The following is a 14,799-nucleotide window of genomic DNA, read 5'->3' as shown; positions in this document are numbered from 1 at the left end:
ACACACACACACACACACACACACACACACACACAGAGACAGCCATACGTGCGGGTAACAGCTCTCAGGCCGGATCTCAGAGGCAGTGGCTCCGGGCACGCGGGGCTGATGGGTGATGGGTTAGAGCATGTACATGGTCCGGAAGCACTTGCAGTGCTCTAGCCAGTGAGGAAGACAGGCCTCGAGTCCTCATTCACTGGATGAGGAAGTTGGGCCTCTCCCCACAGCCCAGGGCTCTGAGTGGGGTGTGAGCGCCACAGCTGGTTTGCATTGGGGCTTAGACAGGACCCTAGTCTCCTGACTTCCCGCCCAGGGCTCTTACCTCCAAGAGCCTGCATGGAGGCCGCTGTGGCTGGGAATCTGCCTGGAGCGGAGCGGGTAGGGGTTGTTAACAGAAAGACCTTTGGTTCCCCAAGCCGGTGGGGGGATGGGGGTATGTGGCCCACCTTCTGCCTTGAGCTGACTCCCCTCTGAGCCACATTCCAGAGGCTGAGAAAGAGGACGCTCCTCGATTGCGCAGGTGACCCCTGCCTTGACCCCTTACGCCCAAAGAAGTGGGTTGATGGAGGTTGACCCTGAGCCCTGGACTGGAGGTCGACCCTGAGCCCTGGACTGGAGGTCTGAGGGAACTGAAGCTGCCTGCAAAGACAAATTCTGTCAAACGAATCTGAGTTTCTTCAGATTGCCTGACATTAAAAAGAAAAAAAAGACCAATGATCAAAGAGGAAAAATCTCCTAACAGACTGAACGTTGCAGGATGGGAGTTGGGGGCAGGGTGGGGAGGCAGGATGGCCCATGGCATATGCCAGCACTGGACTAAACACTTCATACACGTTATTTCATTTAATCTGCACAGCAACCTGGTGGATGAGTTGTTATTGTCGTACTGGCTTTACAGACAAGAGAACAAGCGCCCTGCACAGTGTCTGGCCCCATAGAAGGGGCTACTGAGTGAAGGGCTCAGTAGATATTGAATGCATGATTGCATGAGGCACAGAGAGGTTAAGTGACCCATTGAAGGTCACACAGCGGGGAAAAGCAGGAGCTGGAATTTGAACCTAGGTCTGTGTGATCACGGAGGGACTCAGTGAGCTGAAGTGACCTGCCCTCCCCGCGCCCCCATGCACGGTATGTGGGAGGCTTAGAATAGTCTCGCAACCTTGACTGGCAGGCAGCCTGCAGCACAGGGCCCAGAGCTAGGGCCTGGGGAGGGGAGTGAGGTGACCCTTCCACTCCCACTCCCTCCTTCCCAACTGAGTTCCAGCTTCCGGCCAAGGCTGCTGAGACTCCTCCCATGGGGTGACCCCCTGGGCCAATCCCACAGCGGCTCGCCCAGCTGCTCCGGTGAGCCAGCCTGCGCCCTGCCCCAGGAGCAGCTTTCCCCCTACTTCCTTGGTTTTGTGGGAGCAGAAAGGCTAACATCCCTGGGGACTCTGGGAGAGGGGGCTTCTGGGGCTCAGGGCAGCCCTTCCCCAGCTTAGGGACTGGGGAGACAGGAAGAGAGGGAAGGAGGGAAAGAGATCTCCAGCTGGCCAAGGAAAGATGGGAGAAGGGGCAGGATGACTTCCTCGTGGCACTTTCCAGGGTGTGTTTGTGGGAGAAACACACACACACAGGTACACACTTGCTTTGGGAAGAGCAGGACTTGGTACCAATGCTTTTCAAGTTACTGCCAATGAGTGGGAGTGTCACCAGTTTTGTGTGCCCGCAGTGAAGGGGTTTGTACACTTGCTAAGGTTTCCAAGAGCTCCTTCTCCCAGGCCTGGCAGTAATGGCCTCACCTCTACTCTATGGAGTGGGAATGGCTATGATCCCCATTTTACTAGAAAGGCTCAGAGAGCCTAGGACACTTGCCTAAGGTCACCCAGCTTGGATGTGCTGGGGCTGGGATTTGGAGAGACTCAGGCCGTCTAGTGCCAACGTCTGTGCTCTGTTCTTAACCAAACACCGCATGGTGTGTACTGGTCCACCCAGGGAGGAAGTGTTCATTAAGCACCTACTAATTGGTCGATATACACAAAGCCCTTAGCAAAATGCCTGGCACACAGTAAACACTATTTTAAGTGTAAGATGATGTTGTTGTTATTATTATTATTATTATTACTGTGTCCCAGGCATTGATAGGTTTAGGCACTGGGGATTCAGCAGTGAGTAAAACAAAAATCCCTCCCCACGTGGAGCTTACTCTGTGGTGGGGGATGATGAACAATATGAATGAGTGAAGCTCAGTATGACAGAAGGTGTAAGGACTATAAAGAAAATAAAGCAGGGTTTGGACAATTGGGAGTGCTGGCCGGCTTGGGGGTTGTAATTTTAGGGTTTTCTTTGGCTGCGCCACAATGCTTGTGGGATCTTACTTCCCCGACCAGGGATTAATCCCGGGCCTTTGGCAGTGAAAGCGTGGAGTCCTAACTACTAGACCACCAGGGCATTCCTGGGGGTTATAATTTTAAAGGAAATGATCAGGGAAGGCCTTCTGAGCATTTTAGCCACAACCAGAAGGGAGTGAGGGAATGAGCCATGTCGATATCTGGGGAAGGCAGAGGGAATAGTCCGTGCAAAGGCCCTGTGGTGGGAGTATGCTGGGTTTGACGTGGATGTGTGAGATACACCAGCTCTGGGGGCAGGTAGGTGGGTGAGTGTCTCAAACACCTCCACCTCCCTCCCCCTGCAGAGGGAGGTGGAGGTTTGAGACACTCATTGTGTGTGTGTGTGTGTGTGCACGTGTGCACATGCACATAACAGGCACCTGGGTCTGAGGGATTCTGAGTTGCAGAGCATGTGCAAACTTGCCCAGGCCTTCCCACCTTGGAAGGCTGCCTGTGCCCTGAGCTTCCTGCCTGCCTGGGCAGGGGTCTGGATTGCCTGGGCAGCCATGGTGGGACAAGGGCTCAGCTCTGGGACTGGGGGTTGGAGCACCACGGTTTCAAATTGCTGACATCGGACTTCCCCCAGAAACCTGAAAACCCTGTGATGAGGCAGCGACCCCTTCCCTAGACCCCTTCCTGGAAACCCAAGCCCATAGCGAACAGATCACCCACATGTATATCTCCAAAAATATCTTCTACCTAGGGATGAAATTACTCCCTTGACCCCATTTGGGGTTTCCTGCCAAGACAGACAGCTTTGATTTGCTACTTCAAGTCCCTAACTGTGGTCCGTAATCCATCTCCTTTCCTCTGAGACTTTGTAACGTTTGCACGTCTCTGTTTCACCTGCACCAATGGTTCTTGACTCTGGCTACACCTGTAGGGAGCTCCTAAAACATCCTGATACCCAGGCTGCACCCCAGACCAATGAAATCTGAACCTCTTGCAGGGGGCAGGCATCCACAATTTAAAATACTCTCAAGGTAATGCTAATGCGCAAACCAATTTAAGAATTAATACCCTTTACTATTAGATAGTATTTTGTCCTTAATTGAATTTCTCCCTTAAAAAAAACTAAAAAAGTTATTTTAAAAGGAAACCTTAGATCAGGTAGGATTGTGGGGATTTTTTTCCCTTTTGACCCTGTTGAAGAGAGGTGAGCTTATCATATTCCTTGTTCCTTGCACATATGTTTGTACAAAGCCCCTCGTTTCTTTATTCCCTTTTATCCCCACTCTTTGTGGTCACTCCCTTTCTCCCATAGATGACTTTCCATAGATGACCATTGTAATGAATGAATGAGTGAATATGACCTCTTTAATTGAGTGAATATGGACTGTTGATTTAAATGTGTTCTCACAAAATGTGGATGACCGTTGTATGTGCATGGATTTTTAGTTTTCTCAAAAGGGATTGTATAAAATAGCTCATTGTTTCCTGGCTTTCTCACCTTACATCCTTTTAAAGACCCACCGTTGTTCCTATGTGAGGTTAATGCTCTCCACCTATTGGCTGCCGAAATCCTCCATCTGCTCATTTACCATTTTTTAATGTCTGTCTCGATGGTCATGGGCACCCAGATGCTGCCAGCTCACTGAACCTTCTTGACATGTGTATTCCTTAGTGGTCCTGAGCTCCTACAGTATATACCAGGAGTAGACATGCTGAGGTGTGTGCGTCACCCTCTTAGACTTCAGGCTCTTCTCCTAGGGGCTCTCATGGAATTTGGGATCTAGGGACCAGGCTGTCCTGGAGCTCAGAGCTCGGTGTTGGCACTCTGACTCCCTCCTGAGCATGAAGGTCAAGGCTATTCTGCCTCCAGCCCCTGCCTCTGGTCAGCCCATGTGGTCTCTGTCTCCTGGCCCTTGGGGGTCACACTCCTCAAACTCCTGGAGGCTGAGTCACTGACCCCAGGGCTTTTGGAGGTTCACAGGCTGGCAGGACTGGGGTGGGCATCAGGGGCTGCCCCCATGACGGAGTGTGTGTGTGTGTGTGTGTGTGTGCGTGTGCGTGTGCGTGTGCGCGCGCGTGTGTGTGTGTGTGTGTGTGTCTTTTTTCTCCCTTCCAATGAAGAGGACCCTGACAGTGAGTGACAGAGGCTGGACAGGAGGTTCCGGAGAACCTTTATGTCAGAGTATAGACCCACCTGGGCAGATTTGCTTTGGCTGTGAGTCATCAGTGGGTTCTAGAGCAGCCAATTCTGGAAAACCCCTACTGTTGTGGAAAATCCCCAGGCAGGCCCGCTCAAGAAATGCCAGTGGGGACAGCTGGTGGTGAAGAAAAACCAAGAGTTGGTTCCAGCCACCCCGCCTCCCCCAGCACCTCCAGAAGCCAGCCCCGAGGAGGAGATTGGGGGCAGGGGGCTGCACAGTGGCCCTTGCCCCTTACCACCCTCCTTCCACCATCACCGCCCCCAAGCTCTGCAGCTCCCTCTCAATTCTCTCACCTGCTGTATCTAGGTACCCAGGGGGGACACACAGTATGATACAGGGTTTTCCAAATTCAGTCACGCCTGGGCGGCCTTCACGATTTTACCCCCGTGCCACCTGGGCTGTTGTTTACTTTATACTTCTGTTTCAATCAAGTCGTTTAAAATGTATATTACTGGAGCCTGTGCTCCGCAACGAAAGAGGCCACAACAGTGAGGCCTGCGTACGGCAAAAAAAAAAAAAAAAAAAAAAATGTATATTACTTCTACAGCTGGAAAACGGACAGCACTTGCCAGAAGTAGAGAGTAGCTAGAAAGATACATATAACAAGGCAGAGCAGGCTTGTTAAAATGTAGCTGGAGTCTGTTGCCTGCAGAAGTCTCTGGATTTCCCAGCTGCTTTTTGTCAATCAAGGGGGATGAGCAAGTGTTAGGAGGCGGTGCTCACCCTCCTGCAGGTGGTCAGCAGGTTTGAAAAAATAATTAGTAGGTTTTAGTTCTCCAGGAGCTCCCGTTTGTTGTGTTGCTGTGTCCCTGTCCCTCTGCTGTGCTCACACGAGAGTTCCTGGAACACTGAAATGTATTGGATGCCTCTTAGGTGATGGCACCTCCCACCAATGTCCTGCACACTAAAGGCATCCAATATGTGTTTTTAACAGACAGGAAGGAACTTGAACTTCTGTGATGGTAAAGATGGTTGCAGTTGTACAATAGTAACGGCTTGTGGGTGCTGAATAAATGTTGCGTACAGGAGCAAAGGAATGGGTGAATAATCCACTGGCCTGTAACTCTGTGAAGATGGGTCTTTCTGCCTGTTCTGTGCACTGCTGTGCCCACTGCCTAGAACAGTGCTTAGCACCCATTGGGTGCCGAGTCAGCAGTTAAGTCAACAAGCGAACCAATGAATCTGTAAATTAATGAGTGAATGAAGAAATGATTGAACACGTGAATGAATGTCAGCCCTTTTTTTAGACTCAAGAGATAGGCCTTTTCATCATTAAAAAGTCTACAAGTAATACATGCTGGAGAGGGTGTGGAGAAAAGGGAACCCTCCTGCCCTGTTGGTGGGAATGTAAATTGGTGTAGCCACTATGGAGAACAGTATGGAGGTTCCTTAAAAAACTAAAAACGGAGTTACCATATGATCCAGCAATCCCACTCCTGGGCATATACCCAGAGAAAACTCTAATTCAAAAAGATACATGCACCCCTATGTTCATAGCAGCACTATTCACAATAGTCAAGACAGGGAAACAACCTAAATGTCCATCAACGGATGAATGGATAAAGGAGATGTGGTACATATATACAGTGGAATACTGCTCAGCCATAAAAACGAATGAGATAATGCCATTTGCAGCAACATGGATGGACCTAGAGATTATCATACTAAGTGAAGTAGGCCAGACAGAGAAAGACAAATACCATGTGATATCACTTATATGTGGAACGTAAAAGAAATGATACAAATGAACTTATTTACGAAAGAGAAACCGACTCATAGACATAGAAAACAAACTTATGGTTACCAAAGGGGAAAGGGAGTGGGGGAGGGATACATAAGGAGTTTGGGATTAGCAGATACACACTACTATATGTAAAATAGATAAACAACAAGGTCCTATTGTATGCACAGGACACTATATTCAATATCCTGTAATAAACCATAATGGAAAAGAATATACTTAACTAAATCGCTTTGCTGCAGATCTGAAACTAACACAACATTGTAAATCAACTGTACTACAATAAAATTTTTTTTAAAAACAGAGCGATAGGCCTTTTGTAACATTTCAGGCCCCAAGCTGGGGGCCAGAGGGGCAGGAGAGGGAAAAAGAGGAGAAGCCAAGGTAGGCACAGCCACAGGCCGCTGGCTTTGGTTCCACCAGCAGCAGCCTTCTGGCGAGAGAGAAGCATCCCGGGCTGGGCACCACCAGCAGCCCAAACCTCAGTAATGTCCCCCTCACTGCACGCCAGCAGTAGGTACACCCCAATAGGGCCATCTAGGTAGTAGGTCGGGGGGCTGTTTCCACGCGGGGCAGTGTGGTGCCGAGAAGCATTTCTCCTATTTAGAAGGCTCAATTTTCTTCCACAGGACGCTGGGGTGGTGTTTTCTGAGCTCTGCATACCCAAAGGGCAGGTTTCTGAGGGAAATCCCCAGGGCTTCTAGGAGAGGTGTTCCCCCCACTTACTGGAGTGTTTACCTTCCCACGTGTTGGGCACAGAACATTCTCATGGGATAATGTTTAACCAGCGTGTGGTTGGCATCGCTCTGGTCTGGGTGGCTCACTGAGGACCAGGTGAGGGGTCAGTCTTCCTCCTCGGTGGGCTTTGAAAGAGGCAGTGCCGCCCCCTGCCCTCAGACGACTCTGCCTCCATCTCACCCCCAGGAGGAAAAGGACATCCTTTTATTCTCTTGAAGTAGAGAAATGCTCTCCTTGTAGGCTTTTTTTCTTAAGGTAGTAGGGAAGCCAGGACTTTAAGCAGTTTCTTGTTGCCCATAGAATATGGGCCCAACCCAGCTAAAATAGTCATCTCAGTACCTGTTATGATTTGTGAATATTTCATAGCTCATGGCAAAGAGAAAAACAACATGACGGTAAAGTCCCTGAAGGTGAGACGGGGTCTTAGACTTGCAGTCCCCACTGCATTCAGGAGTGCTGGCATACTCACGTGCAAGTACTGCTCCCCACATTAAAATCTGAGATGGACAGGACCAGATAAATTTCAGGGCACACTGTTCCCAAACTTCAGTGTGCATAAGGACCATTGGGGAGCTAGCTAAAAATCTACACTCCTGGATCCCACTGTGATTCATTCATTCATTCAAGGAATATTTATTGAGCTCCTACTATGAGTTGCCAGATTTAGCAAATAAAAATGCAGGATGTCCAGTTAAACTTGAATTTCAAAATCAACGACAAGTGGTTTTTTTAGTGTAACTATGTCTCATGCAGTAGTTGAGACATATGATAAAAAATGCTTTGTCGTGAGTCTGAAATTCACGTTTAACTGGGTGTCCTGTATTTTATCTGATAGCCCTCACTCTACACCAAGCTCTGTTCCTGGCAATGGGGGATACAGCAATGGACGAGGCAAAGCCCCTGACCTCTGGGAGCTTACATGCTAGTGAGGGAAACAGACAGCAAACGAATAGATTAGCCAAAGGAAGGATGTTGGGGGGCACCATGACAGGGTACAGCTTCTAGGCGTGTCAGGAACAGAGCACATGTCACCTCGCCATTGGGACCTGCTGAGTCTGAGAGGGGTGTTAGCACAGCCCACCCACCAAGAGCCTTCTCGCAGGGGAGGGGCACCATGAAAACTAGAACTGCTCGCAGATCTAGGGCATCCGGTGACGATAAGGAGGAGAATGCATGTTTCACCCGCAGTGAGGTGACATCTGTTGAGAACACTCGGTTCTGGGGGTACTCATGGCTGGCTAAGTTCAAGATCGGGTTCCTTCTGATACCGCAAGCGCTCTCTGCAGACGCTGCAGGAGGTCTTCCAGACGGAGAACACCATCATGCTGCTGGAAAGGTCCATCATGGCCAAGGAGAGCCCGCTGAAGGTGGCGCAGACAAGGCTGGAGTGCCGGACCCAGCGGCCCAGTGTGGAGCTGTGCAGGGACGTGCCGCAGTTCAAGTGAGTGGTGGAGGCCCAGGGGGAGGGGTGGGTCTCTGGAGCTGCCGGGAAGCCTGGGTCTGGAAAACGGACCCCCCACCAATCAGGACGTCCAGGCCCACGACTCCACAGGGCACTGGGTGGGGGCCTGGGGCTCTGGGGTGCCCTTGATGGCCTCCCCACCGCGGAGACCGCCCCCCTGCACTGCAGCCCTCTCATCTAAGTGAGGATGGTTTCGTAGCTCTGTTCTGCTCCGGGAACCCTCCAGCTGTCCCCTAAAAGCCAACAAGAGGGAGCCACCCAGCCCAGAGATGTGGCCCTTGCCCTTGCGGGCGTCACCCTCTCTCTCTCCAGGCTCCCATGAAAGAGGCGCCCAGCCCACACCTCAGTCATCCTCCACCGCCCTTTCTGTGAAGTTCTCAGCTGAGAGCCCTTGGAATAGCCTAACCCTGCCTGTGCTGCTTAGCTAAGGAGGGCTGCTTCTGTTGACAAAGGGCCTCCTCACAGGAGAGGGGCAAAACACTCACGCAGCCCCAGAGACAGGATTTGTGAGTCTGGGGGAGGGGTTTGGAATGGGATGATGACCAGGCAAGGAAGGAAGTGGTCATTGGACATGGGGGATTAGTTTCCCACGAACATGCTGTGTGACTTGGGGCTGGTCACTTGGCTGCTCTGTGCCCTCCATGCTAGGGGCACTGTCTTCGTTCTCTATTGCTGCATAACAAATGCCCCCACAACTCAGTGGCTTGTCTTCCTTCCGAGCTGAGATGTGGAGAAGAGCGCTGGAGAAGTAAGGAGGAGGGAAAGTATTTGGAGAGAAAACGCCAGGTGGTTCCATGCGCTGAGGTTTGCACGGCCTCGGTTACTGCCTGAGATAATCTTTTGGGACACAGAAAAGTTGGCTGTGTCGGGGGTGGGGTGCAAAGCGACACCTGGCTTTGAGCTTGAAGGCCTGGCTACCTGCTCCTCAGCCCGCTGCTGGCCTGGAAAGTCTTCACCCCAGAAGCGGGTGCCGTGTGGCCAGGGTCCTGCCCTACCTGGGCTGGGTGGGGTCCAGGTCCTGGGTGAGGGGTTGGGGAAGCTCTCCTGACCCCTCCTCCACCTGCCCCTGCATCTTAGATGCTCAGGTTGGGCTCCAGCAGCCCTGGTGCAGAGGCTCTGATCACCCATTTGTCCACCCCAGGGAGGCTTACACACAACCGAGCTTTAAGGGGAGGGACCAGATGTTGTCCCGGGGGACTTACTGCTCTGGGACACACTCCCTGCCTCCCCGTCCACCAACTGTGCCACCAAGGGGTGTAGACAGAGAACATGGATGAGGCGTGTTTGGCTCAAGAGTCCTGGGCAGTGTATGTGTATGTGTGTGTGTGTGTGTGTGTGCATGTGTGTGTACTATGTGTGTGTATGTGTGCACGTGTGTTGGGAAGTGAGCGGACAACAGCACTCAAGCTGTCTGCCTTCTGCAGCAGCTGAATTGCCCCGTCCACGCATTACGTTTTTTGTCCCTCCATCCCCTCCCTCCTCTGGGTCTTTCTCCTCTACCTCCCACAGGTGGCCCCTCTTCTCCTGACCCTCTCTGAGCATGCAGGTCCCTTCCATGTCCATTCCTCCATTCCTCAGAATGAAAGTCCCTTTAGATTTGCATTTAAATTAGTTAAAATGAAATAAAATTTAAAATTCAGGTCCTGATTCACACAAACTGCATATCAAGTGGTCAGGAGCCACGTGTGGCTGGGGGCACGGAACAGAATATTTCCATCGCTGGACAGCACTGCTCAAGAAAGCCCCCAGGAAAGAAGGGTCTCCAGGCTGCTTCTGTCGCCTCTCTCTAGCTCAGGCTTGCCATGGGGATGCTCGTCCTTGGAATATCAACCCAAGCCCTCCCAGCAGCGTGTCCTCCAGTCCTGAGCACAGTTTCACTGTCCCTCCCCACCACCCCCAAGGTGGGTCCTAGGGCACAGCCCCAAAACCAACCCACCGTCACAGCTCACCAGGTATATTCCTGTCTTAGGGCTGCTGTGACCAATTACCAGAAACTGGGTGGCTTACAACAACAGAAATTTATTCTTTCAAACTTGCGGAGGCCAAGCATCTGAAATCAAGGGATCAACAGAGTTGGTTCTCTCTGGGGCCTCTAAGACAGCATCCTTTCCCGGCCCCTCTCCTGGCTTCTGGTGGTGGCTGGCGGTCCTTGGCTTGTAGCTGCATCACTGCATCTGCCTCCGTCTTCACATGGCCTTCTTCCCTGTGTGTCTCTGCGTCTCAAATCTCCCCCTCCTTTCTCTTACAAGACAAATCGTTGGATTTAGGGCCCATCCTAAATCGAGGATGATTTCTTCTCAAGATCCTTAACTCAATTACATCTACAAAAACCCCTTCTTCCAAAGAGCATCACATTCACAGGTACTGGGGTTCAGACTTGGACATATCTTTTGGGGGACACTATTCAACCCACTCAATCTAGATATTGAAATAACCCTAATCTCTCTCCCACCTCCACTCTTATCCCTGTCCAATCTAATCTTTACCCAGCAGCCTGGAGGTTATCCCAAATCTGAATCAGCACATCATTCCCCATTTCAGCACCTACCGCCTCACCAGCGCCTTCCCATTGCCCTGAGAACAAATCCAGACCAATCGATTTTGCGTGTGCTCCTCTCTGTAGAACCACACTGTCCAATTCAGTAGCCACCAGCTGGGTGTGGCTCTTCCATTTACATTTAAATGATTTAAAATGAAAAACGATGAAAAATCCAGCTCCTCAGTTGATCTTGCTGCATTGCAATTACTCATGAGCTCCGCATGGCTAGTGGCCGCCGGATCCAGCAGTGCGGATGTAGAACATTACCAGCATCGCACAGAGTTCTCTAGATCAGCGGCTGTAGAGTGCTTCCCTCTCGATCTTTACACAGCCAGCTCATTCGCTCAAACGTTCCCTCCTCAGAAAGGCTTTTCCTGGTGCCTTGGGAAGGTCCCACAGAAGCAGAGCTTCAGGATAGGGGAGCCCCGCTTCAGCCTGATCCCACGGGGAACTCTGGAGAGTGAATTACACCACGGAGCTGGTTCCACCCTGAGGCAGGGGATGGCCTTTTGTACGCACTGCCCTTGGTGAGCCATTGGCTTCCCTGGAGACGTGTGGACCTAGGAGCCATCAACAGCCAACACTCCCGGCAGCTGGGGCACAGGTGGGACCTGAGATGGATGCCAAGAGCAGACATCACACCTGACCGTCTTAGTTACACGAGGCTGGCCCTGTTATCTGGGTTTTTTAAAAAACTGTGATAAAATACGTACAACATAAAGTAACATACCATTAGTGACACCTAGTACATTTACAATGTGCAGCTAGCTCCAGAACATTCTCATTCATTTGACCCAAAAGGAAGTCCTATCCTCATTAGCAGTCACTCCCTATCTCTCTCCCTTCAGCCCCTGGCAACCCCTAATCTACTACCTCTTTTTATGGATTTGCCTATTCTGATCATTTCATATAAATGGGATCGGACAATATATAAGCTTTGGTGTCGGTATCTTTCACTCAGCATCATGTCTTCAAGGTCCATCCATGTTGTAGCACGTACCGCTGCTCCATTCCTTTTCATTACATCTCAACAATATCCTAGTGTGGGGATAGACCATATTTTGTGTATCCATTCATCTGTCGATGGACATTTGGGCTGTGTCTACCTGTTGACTCTTGTTATTAGTGCCTCACGAGTATTTGTGCAAGTATTTGAGTGTCTGTTTTTAGTTCTTGTGGGTGCATACCCAGGAGTGGAATTGCTGGGTCCTTTGGCGAGTCTATGTTTAACTGAGGAACAGCCAGATTGTCTTTCTGAACATCCCATCTACTTCTCCCTCTGCACTCATCGCCCTCAGCAGCTCTGCTGTGTGTTCACCTGTCTGCTTGCTCCCTCTCTGTCTTCTCTGCCAGCCGAGCCCCTCCCACCTGGCTCCTGGCACAAGGGAGACCTCTGCTGCCCGGCTGGCTGAACCGTACCGTCCCCTCTGCTCTCTCCCCAGGCTCGTGAACGAGGTGTTCACCATCAACGACACCGTGCAGACCCTCAAGCTGAGGTTGCGGGAGACGCAGGACATACAGCAGCTGCTGGTCATGACCAAGTGCCGACTGGAGCACGAGCTGGCCATGAAGGCCAGCACCCTGTGCATTGACAAGAAGTGCATGGGCATGAGGAAGACCTTCCCCAGCACCCCCTGCCTGGGGATCTGCCCCTGAGCCGCCGCCGCCCCTGGCGCCCCTGGTGCCCTGCTCCATGCACGTTCCTTACACAGCATAGAATTTGCAAAGTCAGAAAAACAAAATAAAAGTGTCATTTTCTTCCTTTCCTCCTATCACGGGAAAAAAAAAAAATATATATATATATATATAAAGAGCTAAAATAAATGTGCCATACCAGAGATCCTGGAGCTCGTTCCTTGCTGCAGAACCAGCTTTCTGGCTGATCCCAGGAGGAGACAGACTGTGACCCCCCTCTCGGTGACGGAGCATTGTAAGGTTGTCAGCCTTGCCAGGAATGGAAGAGGCCACCCTTTCTAAACCTGTTTGTCCATTTAGGAGCACAGTATAGACCATGGTGTCCGAAGATTGGACATCGGAGCTGAGAGTCGAGACCAGCTGTCACTCAGGAGCCGAGTGGCCTTGAACAAGCTCCCAGACTGAGCCTGTCCTATAAAACGAGGTCAGTCTGAGGTGCAAGTAACTGTCAGCCATGGAGGGCAGTGCAAAAAAAAATAGGATTTGGAGTCAAAAGTCCTGGGTTTGGATCCTGGCCTTGCTAGACATTTTTAGAAATTGCAGTGGGAGAAGGGGGCAGCAAAATTCATTCCATGTTGGGGCAGGAGGAAGCAGGTCAGGGTTGAGGGAAAGCTCTGTGAAGAAGGGACATTGCTTCAGAAAGTTAAACACCATACGACCCAGCAATTCTACTCCTGGTTATACAACCAAGAGCATTGAAAACAGATAAATACTTGTCCACGAAAGTTCATAGCAACTCTAATCACAATAGTTACAAGGTAGAAACAACCCAAATGTCCATCAGTGGGTTCACAGATAAACAAAATGTGGTCTACCCACACGATAGAATATTATTCAGACATTAAAGATGAACAAAGCACTGATACCTGCTACAACCCGGATAAACCCGGAAGACATCATACTCAGTGAAAGAAACCAGACACAAAAGGCCACGTATTGTATGATTTCATTGATATGAAATGCCCAGAATACGCACCTCCATAGAAATAGCAGATGGATGGTTGCCAGGGAGAGGGGATTGAAGTGACTGCTTAGCGGGTACAGAGTTTTATTTTGAGGTGGCGAGAACGTTTGGGACTAGGTAGACGTGGCTGGACAACATTGTCAATGGGCTAAATGCCATAGAATGGTTCACTTTAGGTGGTTAACTTTACGTTACGTGAAATTCATCTCAAACAACAGAAAAAAGAACTTACTATTGGAGCTGAGTCCTGAATGATGAGAAGGTTGAGGCAGAAAAGGGCAGTATTTCTGGTGAGAGGAATGGCATGGGTTAAGGCAGAAAGTTGCGCCCTGGATGGAGAGGCCCTTGGAGAGGCTGTGAATCACCTAGAAGGACTGGATGAGGCCAGGTCGTGAAGGACAAATAGCTTTGACTTTTTCCTGGTTCATTATTCACATCGGTGCTTCCCAACCCTTTAAAAGCATGTGCGGATCACCTGGCGATCCTGTTAAAATGCAGATTCTGAGTCAGTAGGTCTCGGGTGGAGCCTGAGATTCTGAACTTCTAACAAGCTCCCTGACGATGCTGATAGTCTAGGGACCAGACTCTGAGTAGCAAATAACACCTCCACAATTTTTGCCATGACCAAGTACGGGCATCTCTTTTATTACACTTTGCTTTACTGTGGTTCGCCGATAATACGTTTTTTATAAATTGAGGGTTTGTGGCCACCCTGCATCGAGCAAGTCTCTTGGTGCCATTTTTCCAATAACATTTGCTCACTTTGCGTCTCTGTGTCACACTGTAGTAATTCTCACAATACTTCAAACTTGTTCATCATTATTATATTTGTTACGGTGACCTGTGATCGGTGATCTTTGACGTTACTACTACGACTTGCCGAAGGCTTAGATGATGGTCAGCATTTTTTAGCAATAAGGTGTTTTTAAAATAAGGTATATACTTTTAAAAAGACATAGCACTCACACACTTAATAAACTACAGTATAATTTGAACATAACTTTGATATGCACTGGGAAACCAAAAAACTTCATATGACTCACTTTATTGCGACATTGGCTTTATTGCAATCGTCTGGAACTGAACCCATGGCATCTCCGAGGTATGTCTGTAACCATCTTTACTATTATTCACTCAA

The 14,799-nt window shown here is 50.1% G+C and overlaps 1 protein-coding gene across 1 annotated transcript in view; it reads left to right on the top strand.

Annotated features, from left to right (window-relative positions):
• Window positions 1-12,840, top strand: part of TEKT5 (tektin 5) — a 38,908-nt gene extending 26,068 nt beyond the window's left edge. The window contains exons 6-7 of the mRNA XM_029222068.1: window positions 8,288-8,442; window positions 12,445-12,840. Of these exons, the coding sequence (XP_029077901.1) occupies window positions 8,288-8,442; window positions 12,445-12,658 (369 nt within the window). The 3' untranslated portion in view covers window positions 12,659-12,840. The remainder of the gene's footprint in view (window positions 1-8,287; window positions 8,443-12,444) is intronic.
• The last annotated feature ends 1,959 nt before the right edge of the window (window positions 12,841-14,799 follow it).

This window comes from Monodon monoceros, unplaced genomic scaffold (genome assembly GCF_005190385.1).
Source record: "Monodon monoceros isolate NGI ecotype Baffin Bay Population unplaced genomic scaffold, NGI_Narwhal_1 Super_Scaffold_13, whole genome shotgun sequence".
Classification (NCBI taxonomy): domain Eukaryota; kingdom Metazoa; phylum Chordata; class Mammalia; order Artiodactyla; family Monodontidae; genus Monodon; species Monodon monoceros.
Note: the sequence above shows the minus strand (reverse complement) of the source record. Positions and strands in the feature narration are given on the sequence as shown.